The sequence below is a fragment of the Chiloscyllium punctatum genome, chromosome 10, assembly GCF_047496795.1.
Source record: "Chiloscyllium punctatum isolate Juve2018m chromosome 10, sChiPun1.3, whole genome shotgun sequence".
NCBI classification, from domain to species: domain Eukaryota; kingdom Metazoa; phylum Chordata; class Chondrichthyes; order Orectolobiformes; family Hemiscylliidae; genus Chiloscyllium; species Chiloscyllium punctatum.
This window is the reverse complement of record NC_092748.1, coordinates 113,339,257-113,361,499: the sequence shown is the minus strand read 5'-3', so window position 1 is coordinate 113,361,499 and position 22,243 is coordinate 113,339,257. Positions and strand designations below refer to the sequence as shown.

At 41.6% G+C, this 22,243-nt stretch overlaps 1 protein-coding gene across 1 annotated transcript in view; it reads left to right on the top strand.

Annotated features, from left to right (window-relative positions):
- Nucleotides 1-22,243, top strand: part of cfap65 (cilia and flagella associated protein 65) — a 171,051-nt gene that overhangs the window by 81,500 nt on the left and 67,308 nt on the right. The window contains exons 16-21 of the mRNA XM_072579951.1: nt 1,509-1,674; nt 9,779-9,907; nt 10,805-11,027; nt 13,862-13,990; nt 16,435-16,611; nt 19,375-19,441. Coding sequence (XP_072436052.1) covers nt 1,509-1,674; nt 9,779-9,907; nt 10,805-11,027; nt 13,862-13,990; nt 16,435-16,611; nt 19,375-19,441 — 891 coding nt within the window. The remainder of the gene's footprint in view (nt 1-1,508; nt 1,675-9,778; nt 9,908-10,804; nt 11,028-13,861; nt 13,991-16,434; nt 16,612-19,374; nt 19,442-22,243) is intronic.

Here is a 22,243-nt window from a genome sequence, read left to right as displayed (position 1 = left end):
CGAGAGGGGAAAACAGATTCACACAATTGGTTTGGTGATACTTTGTACTTTGTATTTTGGGGGTCAGTTAGCTCAGTTGACTAGAGGACTGTTTTGTGATGCAGAGCATCCCAACAGCATGGATTCAATTCCGGCTATGCTGACTGGGATCACCATGAAGATCCCACTTTCTCAACCTCTCCCCTCACCTCAGGAAGGGTGACCATCAGGTTAAACTCATCACCTCCCATGTCACTCTAATGAGAGAACAGTCCCTTGGGATTATGACAGCTTTATCTTTTACTTTGTACAAAAGACCATTCTTAATTTTTAAAAATTTATTCCTTTGCGGGCTATAGATGTCAATGGCAAAAAACAGCATTTGTTGCCCTATTGCCCTTGAACTGAGTGGCTAGCCAGGCCATTTCAAGGGCTAGTTAACCACATCACAGTTAGCCTGGAGTTATATGTAGGCCAGGCCAGGTAAAGATGGCAGATTTCTTTCTTAAAGGACATTAGTGAATCAGATGGGTTTTTAATGACATTCAGTTTTAGTTGTTATGGTCACCATCACTGAGATTAACTTTTAATTCTAGATGTATTAATTGAAATTAAAGTTTACCAGTTGCTATGGTGATATTTGACCCCCTGGGTTAATAAATCAGTGCCATTGCCACTACACTGTCATCTACTGTGTGTTATTGCAAGCAACATCAAATTTCAGTCTAGCCATTAGTGTCCAACCCAACATTATACTCAATTATTTTACATACCTCTACATCTTTCGCTAGTGTTTTGCCAGCAGCATATGCCAGTCCACATGAAAGCGAACGTCAGTTGTAATTTTGACCTTTGTCAATGAGTTTGTCAAATTATATTAAAATTGTCTGAAACAGACAGTAAGTGGGCAAAGCTTTTGATCGATCTGAACTACATCCTGAAAGTGTAAGGGCAAAATACTCAATCCTTATATCCTTTAAGATAGTTCTTAAGGGATGATGTTCAAATACATAGCGATTTGGTACAGCTAATGAATCCAATAAGGAATACAGGCAAAATTTCTTTATCCAAAGCTTTGTGTGAATGTGGAACTTGCTGCGGCAGGACAAAGCTGAGATAAGTAGCTTGATGCATTAAAGTTGGAGCTGGACGGCAGAGAAAGGAATGTGAGGATTTGCTAAGAGGTTGTGTAATCAAGGATGGGAGGAGGCTCCAATGAAGTTAGCTGAGTGACCTGTTACATTGCTATAACTTTGGTATAATGCTCCAACTGGAGATGCAACTTGCATCACTCACATTCTATATTAAACTTTGCTTAACTTATATTATTAAAATTGATGAGACATATTCTCAGTACATATTATTGCGTGAACGGGTGATGTTAAAGTATGTTTTTATCCATTCCACTGTAATTATTATTTTCTGTAATGCCATTTTCTTGTGATAAATTGATCAGTTTCTGCCATCTGTATGCAGTGCTTGTAAGTTATATCAGCAATGATTACCAATCTGTTAAACATCATCTTCAGGCTGAGAAAGACCACATACATTTGGGAGACATCCTGATTGGCAATAGTAAGTCAGATGACCTTGTCTTGGTCAATAATGAGCCATGCTCTTTGAACTTTGAACTGAATGTCAAGCAGGACATCACTGGACTGTGTGATCCTGATGAGGTTGTGAAAGATCCGATGGGTAAGTTGATGAGATATTAGTGAAGCATTTTGCTATTGACAAATTGACATGCTTCTAAACAAGCATGTTTTAGAAACTTTGCATCTTTTAGCCGGAGTGTAGGAAACAGAAAAAAGTTCATAATGTAAATCACTGTGATGGGAAAGCTTTCTTCTGAGGGAGAGACTACGTAGGATAGGCCTATTCTTTCTGGAATATATAAGAATGAGAAATGATCTAAATGAAACACAAAATTCTGAAAGAGCTCAATAAAGTAGATGCAGAGGCTCTGTTCCCCTTCACTGGAGTGTGTCAGACTGGGGCATATAGTGTCAAGTTAATTTAAGACAGAGATAAAAGGATATTTCTTCGTGCACAGAGTGGTGAATGTTTGAAACTGCCCAGATGGCTCTGGATGCCAGGTGGTTGAGTATTTTTGAGACAGAAATCAATGTGTTCTTGGGCACTAAGAAAACCAAGGGATATGGAGATTTGATAGGCAACAGGAGTTGATCTTGAAGATCAGGAATCACCTTATTGAATGGTTCAGCAGGCGTTATGAATTGTATGGTCTTCTTCTGCTCCTGTTTATTGTGTTCAAAAATAGTGGCAGAATTGAAATTAAGAGTATGTTGCATTCAGCAAAATATTTATTACTTAGGCAGGAACAAGATTAACATTGTTTTGAATATTAGGGCTGCATAGACAGGGCAGAATACAAAATGTTGACTTTAATTCCAAGGAGAGTGATTTTCGAGGATGGAATCGAACATAGAACATAGAACATAGAACAATACAGCACAGAACAGGCCCTTCGGCCCACGATGTTGTGCCGAACTTCTAACCTAGATTAAGCACCCATCCATGTACCTATCCAAATGCCGCTTAAAGGTCGCCAATGATTCTGACTCTACCACTCCCACGGGCAGCGCATTCCATGCCCCCACCACTCTCTGGGTAAAGAACCCACCCCTGACATCTCCCCTATACCTTCCACCCTTCACCTTAAATTTATGTCCCCTTGTAACACTCTGTTGTACCCGGGGAAAAAGTTTCTGACTGTCTACTCTATCTATTCCTCTGATCATCTTATAAACCTCTATCAAGTCACCCCTCATCCTTCGCCGTTCCAACGAGAAAAGGCCGAGAACTCTCAGCCTATCCTCGTACGACCTACTCTCCATTCCAGGCAACATCCTGGTAAATCTTCTCTGCACCCTCTCCAAAGCTTCCACATCTTTCCTAAAGTGAGGCGACCAGAACTGCACACAGTACTCCAACTGTGGCCTAACCAAAGTCCTGTACAGCTGCAACATCACTTCACGACTCTTGAATCATTCCATATAAAATACCCCTTTCAATAAAATGGGGCAAGTTCCAAGTCCTGCTCAAACGTCCGCTAGAGGTTTGTCATACCATGTGATATCCTGCAAATTTGTTATTCTATTTAGCAGGAATAGCCGTTTGTCCCAGGTGGTGGACACAGATTCAGGGTTAGCAATGCCTGCAACTCAAAAGGTGTGGGACATAATGTGGCTTCTAATGAATGATAAATATCAGCAGTATGTCGAAGGGCCAACAAGAGGGGAGGCCACACTGGATCTGGTGCTTGGTAATGAACCAGGCCAGGTGTTTGATTTAGTTGTAGGTGAGCACTTTGGAGAGAGTGCCCATAATTCAGTTACGTTTAGTTTAGCGATGGAAAGGGATAGGTACATGCCACAGTTCAAGAGTTATCAATGGGGCAAGGGAAACTATAATGCGATTAGGCAAGAATTAGGATGCATAGAATAGGTTAGCAAAATGTGGGGAATGCAGACAATGGAAATGTGGAGCTGGTTTAAGGAACAGATATTGCGTGCCCTTGATAGGTATGTCCCTGTCAGGCAGGGAGGAAGTGATAAGGTAAGGGAACTGTGGTTTACTGCAGAAATTGCATCTCTTGTTAAGCAGAAGAAGCAGTTTATGTGTTGATGAGGCAAGATTGTTCAGATGAGGCGATGGAGAGTTACAGATCAGCTAGGAAGGATTTAAAGAGAGAGTTAGGAAAAGCAAAGAGAGGAAACTAGCAGTCTTTAGCAAATAGAATAAAGGAAACCCCTAAAACTTTCTATAGGAATGTGAGGAATAACAGGATGACTAGGTAGGAATAGGGCCAGTCAAAGACAGAATGTGGACCTGTGGAGATTGGAGAGGTGCTAAATGAACATTTCTCATCGGTTTTCACTCAGGAAAAGGAGAATATTGTAGAGGAGAAGAATGTGGTATGAGATATTAGGGTGTGCAGGGTGTTCTAGCTAGGTGGATAAAGAACTGGTTGAGCAACAGGAGACAGAGAGTAGTAGTTGAAGGCAGTTTTTGAAATGGAGAAAGGTGACCAGTGGTGTTCCACAGGGGTCAGTATTGGGGCCACTGTTGTTTGTAATATACATAGACGATCTAGAAGAGGGTACTGTTGGTATGATCAGCAAGTTTGCAGATGACACGAAGATTGGTGGAGTAGCAGAAAGCATAAAGGACTGTCAGAGAATACAGGAGGATATAGATAGACTGGTGAGTTGGGCAGAAAAGTGGCAGATGGATTTCAATCCAGACAAATGTGAGGTGATGCATTTAGGCAAGACTCATTCTAGAGTGAATCATATAATAAATGGAAGAGCCTTGGGAAAAGTTGATGAGCAGAGAGATCTGGGAGTGCAGGTCCATTGTACCCTGGAGGTTGCTGCACAGGTGGATAGAGTGGTCAAGAAGGTATATAGTATCCTTGCCTTCATTGGATGGGGTATTGAGCATAAGAATTGGCAAGTCATGTTAAAATTGTACAAGACATTGGTTCGGCCGCATTTAGAATACTGTGTACAGTTCTGGTTGCCACATTACGAAAAGGATGTGGATGCTTTGGAGAGGGTGCAGAGAAGGTTTACAAGGATGTTGCCTGGTATGGAAGGTGCTAGCTATGAAGAGAGGTTGAGTAGGTTAGGATTATTTTCATTTGAAAAAAGGAGATTGAGGGGGGACCTGATTGAGGTTTACAAAATCATAAAGGGTATAGACAGGGTGGATAGAGACAAGCTTTCTCCCAGGGTGAAGGATTCAATAACAAGAGGTCATGCTTTCAAGGTGAGAGGTGGAAAGTTTAAGGGGATACGTGTTGCAAGTACTTCACACAGAGGGTGGTGGGCGTCTGGAATATGTTGCCAGCAAGGTGGTAGAGGCAGACATGATAGATTCATTTAAGATGCATCTGGACAGTTGCATGGGTAGGTGGGGAGCAGAGGGATACAGATGCTTAGGAATTGACTGACGGGTTTAGACAGTAGATTTGGATTGGCTCAGGCTTGGACGGCCAAAGGGCCTGTTCCTGGGCTCTAAATTTTCTTTGTTCTTTGTTCTTTCATACTAGACTAGAAAGGATTGAGGTTAGTTATGAAGAGATGTTATCAATTCTAGAAGGAGTGAAAGTAGACAAGTCCCCTGGGCTGGATGGGAATTATCTGAGGATTCTCTGGGAAGCTATGGAGGAGATAGCAGAGCCTTTGGCTTTGATATTTGAGTCATCATTGTCTACAAGTTTAGTACCAGAGGACTGGAGGATTGCAAATGTTGTGCCTTGTTCAAGAAGGGCAGTAGAGATGACCCAGGTAATTATAGACCAGTAAGCCGTACTTCTGTTGTAGGAATTGTTTTGGACAGGATTATAAGAGATAAGATTTATAATCATCTAGCAAGTAACAATTTCAGATAGTCAACATGGTTTTTTCAAGGGCAGGTCATTGAGTTTTTTGAGAAGGTGACTAAGCATGTAGATGAGGGTAGGGCAGTTGACATGGTATACATGGACTTCAGTAAAGCCTTTGATAAGGTTCCACATGGTAGGCTATTGGAGAAAATGCAGAGGTATAGGATTGAGGGTGATTTAGCAGTTTGGATTAGAAACTGGCTTTCTGAAAGAAGGCAGCGAGTGGTGGTTGATGGAAAATATTCAGCCTGGAGTCCGGTTATTAGTGGTGTGCCACAAGGATCTGTTTTGGGACCACTGCTGTTTGTCATTTTTATAAATGACTTGGATGCAGGCATAGGTAGATGGATTAGTAAATTTGCAAACAACACTAAAGACGGTGGAATAGTGGACAGTGTGGAAGAATGTTACAGGTTGCAGGGAGACTCGGATAAACCGCAGAATTTGGCTGAGAGGTGGCAAATGGAGTTCAATGCAGTTAAATGAGAGTTGATGCACTTTGGGAAGAATACAGGAAGGCAAAGTGCTGGGTCAATGGAAAGATTCTTGGTAGTATAGATGTGCAGAGGGATCTTGGAGTCCATGTACATAGATCCCTGAAAGTTGTCACCCAGGTTGATAGTGCTGTTAAGAAGGCATATGGTGTGTTAGGTTTCATTGGTAGAGGGATTGAGTTCCGGAGCCGCAATATCATGCTGCAACTATACAAAACGCTAGTGCGGCCACACTTGCAATATTGTGTACAGTTCTGGTCACTATATTTCGGGAAGGATGTGGAAGCATTGGAAAAGGTGCAGAGGAGATTTACCAGGATGTTGCCTGGTCTGGAGGAAAGGTCTTATGAGGAAAGGCTGAGAGACTTGGGTCTGTTCTCATCGGAAAGAAGGTTAAGAGGGGATTTGATAGAGACATACAAGATGATCAGAGGATTAGATAGGGTAGACAGTGAAAGTCTTTTTCCTAGGATGATGATGTCAGCTTGTACGAGGGGGCATAGCTACAAATTGAGGGGTGATAGATTTAAGACAGATGTCTTTAAGATGACAGATGACAGATTTAAGGCAGGCTCTTTATTCAGAGAGTGGTAAGGGTGTGGAATGCCCTGCCTGCCAATGTAGCTTACTCAGCCACATTAGGGAGATTTAAACAATCCTTGGACAAGCACATGAATGATGATGGGATAGTGTAGGGGGATGAGCTGAGCCTGTTCTGCATGATATTGTTCTCTGTTCTATGTTCTAAAATCTTTGTATGATAGAGGAACATAAGACCGGCTGGACAAAAATTGACAAATGTTGAAATGTAAGCTCTTCAGTCCTGTTGCATTCAGTTGTAAATGTTGATGGATGATTACACAACTCACTGGAGGAAAAGGCTCCACAAAAAGGATAATTAGGGAGAGAATAGGGCCCCTCAAAGATCAGTAAGGCAGCCCACATGTGGAACCGCAGGAGATGGAAGAGATACTAAATTTTATATCATGGAAGATATGGAATGTAGGGAAATAAATGTAGGGAAATGTAGGAAAATCGACGTTTCGGGCATCAGGAATTTCACTATTTTCCTGCTCCTCGGATGCTGCCTGACCTGCTGTGCTTTTCCAGCACCACTCTAATCTCATCTTTGTGACTCACTGACTCTAAATATCCTCTTTATGAATGGTTGGAGAACCTTGCACATCATAGTTAAATAAAAGGAGTAAAGCATTTGCAACAACCTTTAGCTAGAAGTACAGAGTGGACAACTCACCTTGGCCTCCTCCAGTCTTCAGCATATTGTATTTGCCCCATGTGATATCAAGAAATGACTGAGGCACTGATTTTACAAAGGCTATGGACCCTAATAACATGCAAAACTACTACTAAAAACTGTATTCTCCAGGGCATACCACACCCCAATGAATGTTCCAGTACAGCTACAACACTGGTCTATCTACCCTGCAATTTGGAAAATTGTCCAGATACGTTGTATGCACAAAAAGGGGAACAAATCCAACCCAACCTAGTATTTATCGAAGTCATAAGGGAGTTTGCTGAAGATTGCACAATGGTTAGCACTCTCAGATCCTCATATGCTGAATCAGTCCATGTCCAAATGAAGCAAGATGTGAACAATATCCAGGTTTGAGATTACAAATGGAAAGTAACATTCGATCTGCATTAGTGCCAGCCAATGTTCAGCTCGAACAAAAGGGAATCTCACCTTTGCCATTGACCAGAAACTGAACTGGACCAGCCTTATAAATACGGTGGCTACAACAGTAGATCAGGGCTAGGAATTCTGCAGTGAGTAATACATCTCCTGAAAGTCTGTCCACCATTTAGGCACAAGACAGAAGTGCAATGAACTTCCCATTTGCCTGGAGGAATTCAGCTCCAATAACCCTGAAAAAGCTTGACACCATCCAGGACACAGCCTACTTGTGAACCACTATGTGTAAGCTAGATTCATATCTACAAGATTCATCTCATCCCAGATCCAACCCTCCAACTTGGCACCATCCTCTTGACCTAACCTACCTGGCCATCTTCCTTACCACCCATCCGTTCCACCCTCCCCACTGACCTATTTCAGTCACCACCTACTTGCACACACCTATCACCATCCCACCTACCTTTCGTTCCCCCCTGCCCCAGCCCCACCCCTATCCCTCATTTATCTCTCAACCCCCTTCCCCCTTTACATTCCTGAAGAAGGGCTTATTCCCGAAATGTCTACTCTCCTGCTTCTTGGATGCTGCCTGACCTGCTGTGCTTTTCCAGTGCCACATTTTCCAACTCTGACTCTCCAGCATCTGCCATCCTCACTTTCTACTACACTGTAGAAATTTGCCAAGTCATCTTAGACAGCACTCTCCAAACCCATGACTAGTGTCATCTAGAAAGACAAGGACAGCAAATACATGGGAATACCACCACCTCAAAGTCCTCTCCAAGACACTCATTATCCTGACTTGGAAATATATAGTTGTTCCTTTGGTGTTACTTGGTCAGATCCTGTAATTCCCTCCCTAATGGTACCTACAGGCCATGGATGACAGCGATTCAAGAAAGCAGCTCCACCTCCTTCTCAAGGGCTTCTAGGGATGGACAATAAAGGTTGGCCTAGTCAGCAACATCCACATCTCATAGCAAATATAAAAGACAATCTAGCTCTCATTGCCTTATCTGCAAACTACAAAAATAGTGGAGTTTTTGACCAACTGTAGCAGCCATTGTCCACTAACCAACCTACAACAAAACCCAGATGTGAAATGGGGAAATTTACAGTGGCAAAAAACTTTGGGATAGAAAGTCATTTGTTCTATCTTAAACGTGTTGATCTAATGAAACATTTAAGATGGTTAGAGCTATTGATAGGTGATATGTTATTTCCTCCGGTGGCAGAGTAAAGTTAGAGGAAGGATGTTCAGAGGTTATGTCCAGAAGCACTTATTGACAAAGGGTAGTAGAAATCTGGAATTCTCTGTCCCAAAAAGCTTGTCAGTGAAAAATTTCCAAATTGGTAGAGGCAGAATTTTGTTCGGCAAAGACAGTAAGAAGTAAGTAACTAAGGTGGAAGGATGTTGTTAAAGTCAGATGTGGTCTAATTGAATGGCAGTGATTGGGACTGTTGTGCCACAGTGTTAGTGTGCTACACTGTTAGTGTCCCAATCTTTGAGCCAGGAATCCTGGGTTGAACTCCCATCTGACCCAAATGTGGGTCTCAATGCGTTGAAACAGGTTAATTAAAATAAGTCGGCTTGAGTGATTGAATAGCTAGCTAACTTACGTTCCTTGGAGTGGGACCATTCAGCGAGGCCGGTTTTGCGCGACCCATTTCGGCGTGGAACTGTTTTGTAGTTATTCAGTAGAAGTTATTAAACTACTATTATTAAAATTATTAAATTATATTAAGGTAAAATATATTTCGGCACAGACCCATTTGGCACAGAACTGTTTTGTAGTTATTCAGGAGTAGTTATTACACTACTATTATTAAAATTGTTAAAATATATTAAAATAAAACATATGAATATACAAATTATTAAAATAAAATAAAACCTGTTAAAATGCCATCAACAATTTTGTATTTGCCTTATTTCTTTCATTTTTATTTTCTTTTTTAGTGAAGAGGATTTTTTACTGAAGAGGATAAACATTATTTTTCTTTTTATTGCTTTCATTAATGCTTGTAAGTAAGCCTGAAAAGGAATAAATAAGAGCTACGCCAAATTGCTCGCCAAACTGGCTGCGGCGACTCGCTCACGCCAAAGTGGCTGCGCCGAATGGTCCTACACCCTGTGTTCCTCTACACACCCTGCATTGAAACTCATCTGTGATATGTCCATTGCTGCATAACTGCTATGATTTGTTTTTTTTTTGTTGGAAATATATGTTGTCTTAGCTTTTAAAGTGAAATGTCACACTGGCACAATTCCTGCAAGGTCAAAAGTCTGCTTCCGATTCACCGTCCGGCCTGTTCGAAGGCTTCGTTACACCTGGACAATTAACTCCAAGATTCTCTCTGCTAAAGGTGGGTACATTGTTGTACATGTGGATTAGATATTGGCATTTTGCACCTGGCAGCTTACTCTATATATGATGTGGATTGAAAGTATAAAGGATTTCCCTGTAGGGGCTGTAAGATCCATATGTGAAATGTGTTTGGGCCACTTCATCTGGTTCGGAATCAGGTTGGGGCATAAAATTGCCTTTAATTTGGCATTAATTGGCATCAAGTAAATGTGTTGTGAGTGAAATTGAAAACAAATAAAATAAGAAAATTTTGTATTCTTATGGGAACTTTTATGATCTTAGACCACCCTGAGGCTCTTTACAACCAATGAGGCACTTTTGATCTGCAGTCATTCTGGATTTGAAACATGGCATTGAATTTGGACATGTCAAGGACCTAGAAGCAGTAATGTTTTGACCAGACAACTTGTTTTAATGATGTTTGTTGAGTGATAAATTTTGGCCATAAAACTATCGAGAATGCCTCTGCTTTTCTTCAAAATACTACCAAGGAGCCTTTTACACCCACCTTGGTGGGGGGAGTCATAGATCCATACAGCATTGGAACCTTTCAGTCCAGCTTTCTAGTGTCGAACAGGTATCCCAATCTGACCTAGTCCCATTTACCAGCATTTGGCCTATATTCCTCTTATCCCTTCCAGTTCATATATACCTTTTAATATGATACCTTTTAAATGCTGTAATTGTACCACCACCTTCTGTTTGATCTCTCTTCCTAAAGATGGCACTTTCAGTTAACTTGAATTGTGCTGGAATAACAACCTAGGTTATGAACTGGTCTCTGGAATGGGACCCAAGCGTTTGATTCTGTAGTATAGATGTGCATCCTTGATCTGAAATGAAAATACACCTACCACATTGATCTTAATTGTTTTCATTTGTGCAATACTTTCAGTGCTAGAACCTGATGAAAGTGAGGAGGGAAAACCTTTGTGTCGTGTGACAGCTGATGGAGTCTATCCAATGATATTCATCTCGGATGCTCGTTGTCTGGGGAGCATTAGTGGCATCAGCAAGCAGCAGCTCTGGCGCCTCTTCTCACTGGACACACTCAATGAGTACCTGCAGCGCGATCCCACAGAGGGTGAGCTGCTTTACCAAGTGCCAACCAGACACAGGTGAGTAATCCTACCAAGGACATGCCCAACAACTGAGACTATAGAAACATTGAATATTGGATTAGGAGTAGACCATACAGCCCATTGAACACTCTCCACTAATCAACACAGTTATGAATTATCCTCTATCTTAACGGCATACTCTTGCTATCTCTCCTTACCTTTTGACACATTTGGCTTCTAGTAAGCTGCCTATTTCTTTCTTAAATATATTCAGTGTCTTTACCTTCTTAGTCTCAATTAGTGGAGAATTTCGTAGGCTCACCATTGTCTGCATGAAGAAATTTCTCCTCATCTCAGTCTGAAATGGCCTCTGGTGTATTCTGAGACTCTATGACCCTTGTTCTGGATGCCAGCTTGGGAACATTATCCTTTTATCCAGTCAGATCTCAATACATTTTGATGAGATTGCATTTCATTCTTCAATGACTATAGGCCCGTTGATCCAAATTCTCCTTGTATGACAAACCTATCATCCCAAGACTCAGACTGGGAGCCTCCACCGCACACCCTCTGTCAAGTATATTAGATTAGATTCCCTACAGTGTTAAAATAGGCCCTTCGGCTGAACAAGTTCACACCGACCCTCCAAAGAGTAACTCACCCAGGCACATTTGTTCTGACTGATGCACACCTAACACTACGGACAATTTAGCATGGCCAATACACCTGGCCTGCACATCTTTGGACTGCAGGAGGAAACCGGAGCACCTGGAGGAAATTCCACACAGACAGTCACCCAAGGCTGGAATTGAACCTGGGACCCTTGTGCTGTGAGGCAGCAGTGCTAACCACTGAGCCACCGTGTCACCCCAAATATCTTTTAAATAAACAGAGCAAAACATCATGCAGTGCTGCAGTTGTGGTCCTGTGTAAATGTCAAACCCTCAGAATCCCAACTCCAGCAAGTCCAACTGACATTCCCTTTGCTCACCACTCTGTAGTTGCCTGGTTTTGCCTTGCAACCTTTCTTAATAATGGGGCAACATTAGCCACCCTCCATTCTTCCAGCACCTCACCCATGGCTTTCGAAGATGCAAATATCTCCACTAGGGGCCCCACAATTTCTTCCCTAGCTTCCCACAATCTCCGTGGATACACTTGACCAGGTCCCAGGGATTTGTTTACCTTCATGCATTTTAAGACCTACCATACAAAATCGTGAAACATCCCCTTCATTTCACTTCCAGGAAGTAGACTTTAGTGCCTTTAGGGATTGGTTATTTCAGTTGTCTAGTTTGTTATGCAGAGTGACACAAAAGCATTTGTTCAATTCCCACACCCATTGAGGTTACCATGTAGGTCCTCAACCTTGCCCATTACCTGGGGGTGTAGTGACCATCAGGTTAAACTGACCACTTGTCATCTCTTCCAATGAGACTGTGATAATTTTTAGTGACTGGTGCAGTGAGCAGGATGCTTTTAGCTTTTCACTAAATAACCAAGAATTTTGGAACAGACCTAATGAATCACATTGCTTCCTATTATGCCATACATATCTCCTTTCCCTTTGCAAATCATAATGATATAATTACATATGTTTTAATCCCATTTGAGCTAGTGTCATTTCAATAAGGCTGCACCACCTTGAATGACAACATGTTGCATCTGAGTCTATTGGCCAGAAATGAATGCACTGGTCCAGATCTCTTCAAATCAGAATGACCTATATCTGTAGCATAGCTTCTCCCATTTGTAATGCAGGTGGATGCTCAACATCTCCAAATTTCACAAATGTTGGGCAGGCAGTATTAACTAGACTTTTTTTTTAAACTGTTCAATTCTAATTTTACTTTTTTGCTGTAACTAGCTAGAAGTACGTGCTCGGACAGTTCTTGGAGAGAAGAAGGCTAAGAGGAGATTTGATAAAGGTTGAAATCAAGAGTGAGCTGGACAGAGTAGATAGAGAAAAGAGGTCCCCATCATAAAAAGGAAGAATAAGAGGGCATAGATTGAAAATGATGTGCAAGAGAAGCAAGGGTAATGAGAGTAAAGACTTGCTTAAAGCAAATAGTTATATTGTACAATGTGCTGTCTGGAAGTGTGGTGGAGACACTTTCATTCGAGGTATTCAAATGCATTGGATGATTATTTTGATAGGCATAGTGCAAGGGTCTGGGGAAAATACAAGAGATTGGCACTAGGTAATGATGCCCTTTGAAGAGCCAGTGCAAGCACAACGGGCTGAATGGTCTCCTCCTGCACCATAAAAATTTGTGATTCTGTGTGTTGGACAACATGTGGCAAGTGCAACAGCACATCTTCACTGACAGAGTTAACTAAGCATCATTTGAAGACTGATTTAAGAAATGGAAAGGAAATAAGTTGAATTAGAGTCAAATTGGTTACAGAAGGAGGAACAAAGAAAATGAGGGAAGCGTTCAATGGAAGAAGAGAGAGCCAAAAAAGTAATGGGTAGGAAAAATGAAAATAAATCTTTCTTTAAAATTATGCTAAATTTACAACTATCTGCAGGAATAATATTAAACAGTTTAAATTATTATATTTCTTGAGTGAAATTGTTGATTATCATGGCATAAGCAAGTTTTATATTTAATAGGTATTTGTATTATTAATTATGCATTATAACTTTCTGTAGCTTGTTTAAAGGGTAATTAATACAGAATACCAGAATTTGCTTGACATATCGTTTGTGTGGTTAAACAGTGGAACAGCATCAAACAACTAGTGAATCCCTGAGTTTCACACCACACAATGCATCTCTTGATCCTCTGCACTCATTAGCCAAGTTATATAAGGGCATGCAATGCGAAAGCAATTTTATTTCTCTTGAGGATGATTGGGCATCACAGTCTTCTCTGTTCCTCTTGCAGCTTGAGTCGATGTCCCTCAGTGTCTACTCCAGTGATGGTGGATTTCAACTTTGGAGCAGCACCCATCTGTGCAGATCCATCCATTGTCCTGCTCATGATTGAGAACAAGGAGATGACACCTGCTGACTGGTGGGTACCACATGCATTAGAGAGGAAGGCAGGGGGAACTCAACTTGTGATCAAATTACAAATGGAAAATCTAACATGCTCATTTCTACAGTCCCACAGTTGTGTCATAACAAAGTCAGAAGTTAGAAGAGATACATGTTTAATTTCGCTGAGCATAGAGGTAATTCTGAGAGATAATTCTGTGGGCGGCACGGTGGCACAGTGGTTAGCACTGCTGCCTCACAGCGCCTGAGACCCGGGTTCAATTCCCGCCTCAGGCGACTGACTGTGTGGAGTTTGCACGTTCTCCCCGTGTCTGCGTGGGTTTCCTCCGGGTGCTCCGGTTTCCTCCCACAGTCCAAAGATGTGCAGGCCAGGTGAATTGGCCATGCTAAATTGCCCATAGTGTTAGGTAAGGGGTAAATGTAGATGTAGGGGTATGGGTGGGTTACGCTTCGGCGGGGTGGTGTGGACTTGTTGGGCCGAAGGGCCTGTTTCCACACTGTAAGAAATCTAATCTAAAAAAAAAGTAATCTAATCTAAATAACTCCTCCAAGTAAGCAAAGTAAGAGCTCTCATTTATGTAACACTTTCACGTATCCTCTACCCCCACTGAATTGCTTTTCCTAGTCTATTATTTGTTTATGACATGTACTCTTCACTGACTGAGCCAGCGTGAAATACACAATATTAATTGCTCTGGAGAACGTGATGGTGAGCTGCCGTTCTGAACTGCACGGCCCTTTGAATGTAGGGTCACCATGGTGGTGTCGGGAATGGCGTTCCAAGAGTTTGGCACTGTGAGAGTAAATAAGTGGCAATAAATTTCCAAATCAAGATGGTGAGTGGCTTGGAGGGCAACTTGCATGTGGTGACATTCCAATGCATCTACTTCCCTTGCCTTTGGTGATGTAAGAGGTCACGGGTCACCCTTAGAAGGTGCTGTTAGGGAGGTAGGTTTAGAATTTTGACTGAGCAAGAGTGAATGAACAGTGATACATTTCCACATCGGGATTGTGTGTGGTTGGGGGGGGAATGTGCTAGTGGTGATATTCCCATCATCTGCTGCCCTTGTCCTCCTTAGTGGTAGAGTAGTTGAATGTAATTGGCCAGTCTCTAAATTGGGAGAAAGTGAGGACTGTAGATGCTGGAGATCAGAGCTGAAAAATGTGTTGCTGGAAAAGCGCAGCAGGTCAGGCAGCATCCAAGGAGCAGGAGAATCTTCCTGAAGAAGGGCTTATGCCCAAACCGTCAATTCTCCCACTCCTTGGATGCTGCCTGACCTGCTGCGCTTTTCCAGCAACACATTTTTCAGCTCCGTCTCTAAATTGTCCAGCTTTCGAAGAAATGAAGAAATAAATTGTGCAGTGAGCCCCAATTCTTAACAGTATTTTACTGATCGATTCTGCCAAATCTTGAATGTATGGTTGTGTATGAACGCAGTTCAATTTCATACCTGTTTCTCTTAGATATTTTGGTGAATAGGAAGGGAGGAGATGCCTCAGGACATCAATGTTAAATTGCCTTAAAAATATTTAGGTTGGATTTCAGGTAACTTTCTTTTTGGAGATTTATTGACCTTTTTCCATGGATTGCCAGGCAACATACTATGGGTAGTTTCACTATAGGCCCTCCCAGGCAAATTCCTTCAAGTAGAAAAATATTTCAAGCACATGCAAGATAAAGTGAAAGGCTGACACAACATCAAAGGCCGAAGGGCCTCTACTGTGCTGTACTGTTCTACATTCTAAGGGTCGGTAGCTAAAGAATACAATGGCGGAATGACCAGGGAGGAGATAAGAACTTATTTTTGCAGCATTTTTCCTGCCCTGGAATGCCTGAAAGGAAATGGAAAGTAGGTTCAACAATAGCTTTCAAGAGATAGTAGATTACTTACTTTACTTTTTTTTTACTTACTTACAGTGTGGAAACAGGCCCTTCGGCCCAACAAGCCCGCACCAACCCTCCGAAGAGCAACCCACCCAGACCCATTCCCCTACATTTACCCCTTCAACTAACACTATGGACAATTTAGCATGGCCAGTTCACCTAACCTGCACATTTTTGGACTCTGGGAGGAAACCAGAGCAAACCCATGCAAACACCACACAGACAGTTGCCTGAGGCGGTGATCGAACCTGGGTCTCTGGCGCTGAGAGGCAGCAGTGCTAACCACTGTGCCACCATGCCGCCCTTTCAGATAATTGGGCAATTATCTAAAAAGGAAACATTTGCAGGGCTGTGGGAAAAATACTAATTGGTGGGGAGAGACAGACTACTTGGATATGATTTTCAAAGACGTTACACAAGCCTAATGGGCTGAATGGCCCTCTTCTGTGCCTCATGATTCTCTATGATCAGGATGGGCAGCCCAAGATTGTGAGTACGTTTTGCATTTAAACTCTGAATTTACAACCTGGAGGACACTTAGATATTTTTCCCCTTCCTCCTGTGACTTTATCAAGGGCTTTCCTGTTTCCAAAAGACCAACAACTGGACCTGGAATACTGGGCTGAGACTGGAGAATTCAACCCCACTGAGCTGCACGAGATGAGGATTGATGATAATCGGCTCTTCACTGTGGAACCAAAATCTGGATGCTTGCTTCCTGGACAGCGAGAAACTATTCAACTAACTTACAGGTATTAAGGCTAGAGATGGGGATGGGGGAACATATGTGTATTTGCTTCCTTTCACACCTGGGAAATATTATTGTGACTTGTACTCCCAATCTGAGGCAAGAACTTATCATGTCTGTGTAGTTTTACTGGAGGTATGGCTCCAAATTAACTTTCAAGTAAATGGAGCGCTTTAAGATGCTCAGGCCATTTGAACTAGTGTAATCTACAAAGATGCAATGCATTTTAATAATATGATTTTAACAGTGGTCTATCAGATAGAACAGTCATAAGTTACTTGTTACAAAAATGTCTCCAATCAATGTATATGTACAATACACATTCAATCTTCAGTATTAGGAGCCTCACTATCAGCTGCTTGCACTCTCAGCTTTGGGATTGTCTTCCCAAACGTCTGTACCTTCCTCTCCTCAATTAAGATGATCCGTAAAGCTTGCCTCTTTAACCAACCCATTCTTATTTCTCATTGTATGACCTGGTCAACCTTTTGCTAGATAATTGTTTCTGTGAAGATCCTTGGAAAATTAAAGGAGCAACATTAACAAGAACTTATGTTTATACCAGACTGTTGTATCAAAGTGTCACACCAGGTCAGGAGCTGCATGAGTTTTTAAAAAATTATTTCATCAATTTAATAAATTAATGATTTTAAGCAAGAGCTTCAGTAAGTTCTTTTCCTTAAACTTATATTCCTCCAACTGCACACTAAACTTGAGTGAAAATGGCTCATATCACTGCATGTAAGGAGCAATAGAGATATGAGAATATCCTAGATATCAACACAAAGGAACAGCAGGGATGTACTTGAGGGCAATAGCCATATATGACATTATCTTATAATAAGTTCACATAAAGACCGTTGGGGTAATTTACAATAATCTGTATAAACGCAATAATTATATTTGAAATGCAATGGGCGGTATGATGGCTCAGTGGTTAGCACAGACCCATGTTTGATTCCTTGGGCAACTGTCTGTGTGGAGTTTGCATGTTCTCCCCAGGTCTGTGTGGGTTTCCTCTGGGTGCTCTAGTTTTCTCTTACAGCCCAAAGATGTGCAGATTAGGTGGATTGGCCATGCTAAAATGGCCATAGTTTCCAGAGATATGCAGGGTAGGGTGGTTTAGCCATGGAAAATGCAGGGTTACGGGGATAGAGTAGAGGAGTGGGTCTGGGTGGGCTGCTGTTCAGAGGGTCAGTGTGGCCTGGTTGGGGTAGGAATTCTATGAAATAATGAAGTGTTAACTGAAATTTGTGCTGTACAAAGGCTATAACTCTGGATGAAATATATTGACTGTTAATCTTAAATTGAACAAAAGAGTAAGAGTGAAAATCTGGAAACTAACCTTCATTTCTCGGCACACTCTGAAGTTTAAAGCTTTATTCTGATCTGAGATGAATATTGTGCCTTACCAACTTAATAGAGTTCTTTGAGGAAGTGACCAAGTTGTTAGCTGAAGGAAGGGCTGTTGATGTCATACACATGGACTTTAGTAAGGCGTTTGATAAAATTACCCATTGTAGATGAATAGAGAAAGTGAAGTCACGTGGTGTGCAGGGTGTTCTAGATAGGTGGATAAAGAACTGGTTGAGCAACAGGAGACAGAGAGTAGTAGTTGAAGGAAGTTTCTCGAAATGGAGAAAAGTGACCAATGGTGTTCCACAGGGGTCAGTATTGGGGCCACTGTTGTTTGTAATATACATAGACGATCTAGAAGAGGGCACTGTTGGTATGATCAGCAAGTTTGCAGATGACACGAAGATTGATGGAGTAGCAGAAAGCATAAGGGACTGTTAGAGAATACAGGAGGATATAGATAGACTGGAGAGTTGGGTGGAAAAGTGGCAGATGGCTTTCAATCCAGACAAATGTGAGGTAATGCATTTTGGAAGTCTAATGCTAGGGAAAATTATACAATGAATGGAAGAGCCTTGGGAAAGGTTGATGGGCAGAGAGATCTGGGAGTGCAGGTCCATTGTATCCAGAAGGTTGCTGTACAGGTGGATAGAGTGGTCAAGAAGGCATATAGTATCCTTGCCTTCATTGGATGAGGTATTGAGTATAAGAGTTGGCAAGTCATGTTAAAATTGTACAGAGCATTGGTTCGGCCACATTTAGAATACTGTGTACAGTTCTGGTCGCCACATTACCAAAAGGATGTGGACGCTTTGGAGAGGGTGCAGAGAAGGTTTACAAAGATGTTGCCTGGTATGGATGGTGCTAGCTATGAAGAGAGGTTTAATAGGTTAGGTTTATTTTCACTAGAAAAAAGGAGATTGAGGGCGGACTTGATTGAGGTTTACAAAATCATGAAGGGTATAGACAGGGTGGATAGAGACAAGCTTTTTCCCAGGGTGAAGGATTCAATAATGAGAGGTCATGTTTTCAAGGTGAGAGGTGAAAAGTTTAAGGGGATACACGCGGCAAGTACTTCACACAGAGGGTGGTGGGCGTTTGGAACACATTGCCAGCAGAGGTGGTAGAGACAGGCACGGTAGATTCATTTCAGATGCGTCTGGACAGATGCATGAGTAGGTGGGGAGTAAAGGGATACAAATGCTTAGGAATTGACCGACAGGTTTAGATAATACTTTTGGATTGGCTCAGGCTTGAAGGGCTGATGGGCCTGTTCCTGGGCTGTAAATTTTCTTTGTGCTTTCTTTGTTTTGCTTAAACTTACACATTTAAGTATCAACAACAGGTGTTTGATGTTTGGTTTGAAATAGTGATGAGAAGAACTTATACTTTAATTGTTCCCTCTTCTCAGGCATGAATATACTGGCACTGATCGGATCCCTGTTGTGCTGAAACTTTCACACGGTCGTGAAATTTTGGTAAGGAACAATTTGTGTTACCCAGAGAACATTTCATTTTAATTGAATGAGATGAACTATACAACTGGAAAAGTTTTCAAAAAACACCAGATATGAGGTAAGATTCTCCAAATATTGCCCACTGCTGAGGGCTATTGGAACAAATAGTTGCCCCTCAACAGTTACAGGAATAGCAAAGCTTGTTATAATTACAGAAGCCAAGGAGTGACATTCATATCAAGGTTCTATTCCTTAACCAGTGGGGGAAATCCCAAACTGCAGACATGTGTTTATATTTTGCAATCTTAGAAGTGCTTTAACTGAAAGATTTGTATTCATATTACCAATGGCCAATTTACATCATGCTTTGGAGGATTTGGGGTGGCACAGTGGCTCAGTGGTTAGCACCGCTGCCTCATAGCACCAGAGTCCCAGGTTCCCAGGCAACTGTCTGTGTGGAGTTTGCACATTCTCCCCGTGTCTGCGTGGGTTTCCTTCCACAGTCCAAAATGTGCAGGTCAGGTGAATTGGCCATGCTAAATTGCCTGTAGTGTTAGGTGCAACTGGGAAATGGGACTTGGTGAGTTACTCTTTGGAGGGTCGGTGTGGACTTATTGGGCCAAAGGGCCTGTTTCCACACTGTAGGTAATCTAATCTAATCTGTGATGTTCTGTAATTTCTCCTCCATGTCTTTACAAGGCATGTATTCTCTTTATAATTCCACTTAGTGACTCAAGACTTTGGGATGAGATGCTTGTTTTCTGTGTAGCTTTTGCCTAAAGTAGAAGAATGTCTGGTTGAGAATGTTAAAGTTATGTGCACGCTCTTGTTGTTTCCTGATTTTGTTTTTAATCTTATTTGCTCTATAGGTGTTTGCTTCAGTTATGATCCAGTTGGTGGTAGTACTGGACAAGTCAGATCCCAGAGTGAGACCTGACTTTTTTTTGTTTATAGTGGCAGTTAGTCACTGAATATATTCACAAGAGGCTGCCAATATATTCTTAACAAACAAACATTAAATATTTTTATACAAAAGCAATACACAAACTATGTTACACTATATAAGAGCTATAGACACTGGTCTCATAGAATCATACAGTACAGAAGAGGTTCTTTGACCCATTGATTCTACACTGACAAAAACACTATTCTAAGTCTACACTAGTCCCACTTTCTAGCACTTGGCCCATAGCCTTGAATGTTATGACACTTCAAGTGCTCATCCAAGTACTTTTTTAAAGGTTGTGAGGTTTCCCACCTCATCTACACTCCTTGCGGTACATTCCAGATTCCTACCAGTGTGTGGGTGAGAAATGTTTTCCACAAATCTCCCGTAAACCACCTGCTTTTCATATTAGAAATGTGCCCCTTGTCCTTGACCCATTTTACTAAGTTGCTTTCTATCCACCCTCTCTATGCCCCTCATAGTCTCATCTCTGGTCCCCTCTCTGTTTTCTTTAGAGCAGAGAAGACTATGTAAATGTATCCAGCCTCTTTTTATAGCACATATTAAGAGGAAAGATTCAACCTTCTTGCCCCCCAAAACAACCTTACAAACACTTAAAAGTCATGAAAATGCGTCAGATGTAGGAGTAGCAGTCAGCCATTCCAATCCATCGAATCTGTTCCACCATTCAATGATGTCGTGACTGATTCGATAATCCTCAACTCCACTTTCCTGCCTTTTCTACACAACCCCCGATTCTCTGACTAATAAAAAATCTGACTACCTCAGCTTTGTATATACTCAACAACCCAGCATCAACAGCCTTCAGCAGTGAGAAATTCTACAGAGTCACTACTTTCTGGGAAAAGAAATTCCTCCTCATCTTTGTCCTGAATGGGCGACCCGTTATTTTGAGATCGTGCCCTGTAGTTCTAGACTTTCCCATAAGGGGAAACAACCTCTCTGCATTCACTCTGTCAAGTCCAAAAAGAATCTTGTATGTTTCACTCCCACTCTCAGAACAAATCTAAAATGAAACTTAGGCCACATCTTCCCCCTTCTCAATGCACAAAATAAAAATTGGAAGTTCAGTTTAAAAATGTATATTTTTATAGTCATAGTTACAGTGTCATACAGCATGGAAACAGACCCTTCAGTTGAACCAGTCCATGCCGAACATAATCCTAAACTAAACTAGTCCAACCTGCCTGCTCTTGGCCCATATCCCTCCAACCTTTTCTATTCATGTACTTATTTAAGTATCTTTTAAATGTTATAACTGTGCCCGCATCCACCACTTCCTCAGGAAGTTCATTTCACACATGAATTACCCTGTGTGGAAAAGAATTTGCCTCCCCCAAGTCTTTTTAAATCTCTCTCCTCTCACCTTAAAAATATGTTCTCTAGGGTTGAAATCCCCCATCCTAGGGAAAAGATACCAATATCTGTACCTGTCATTATTTTATAAACCTCTTTAAGGTCCTCACTGAACCTCTTATGCTCCAGTGAAAAATGTTCCAGTTCATTGAATCTTTCTTTATAACTCAGATCTTCATTACCTGGCAACATTCTGGTAAATATGTTCTGAATCCTCTCAAGCTTAATAATATTATTTCTGTAACCAGAACTGGACACGTTACTCCAGAAGTGGCCTCAATGATGTCCTATACAACCTCAACATGAGTTCCCAATGAAGGCAAGCACGCTAAATGCCTTTTTAACAACCCTGTCTCTATGTGACCAAACTTCAAAGAATTATGTACCTGAACCTCTAGGTCCCTCTGTTCTACAACACTACACAAGTCTTCCACTTCAAGCCCAAGCTGTCAAATAGTGATAGCATATTATGAACTTCCATCATGCTTCACTTTGGCCAA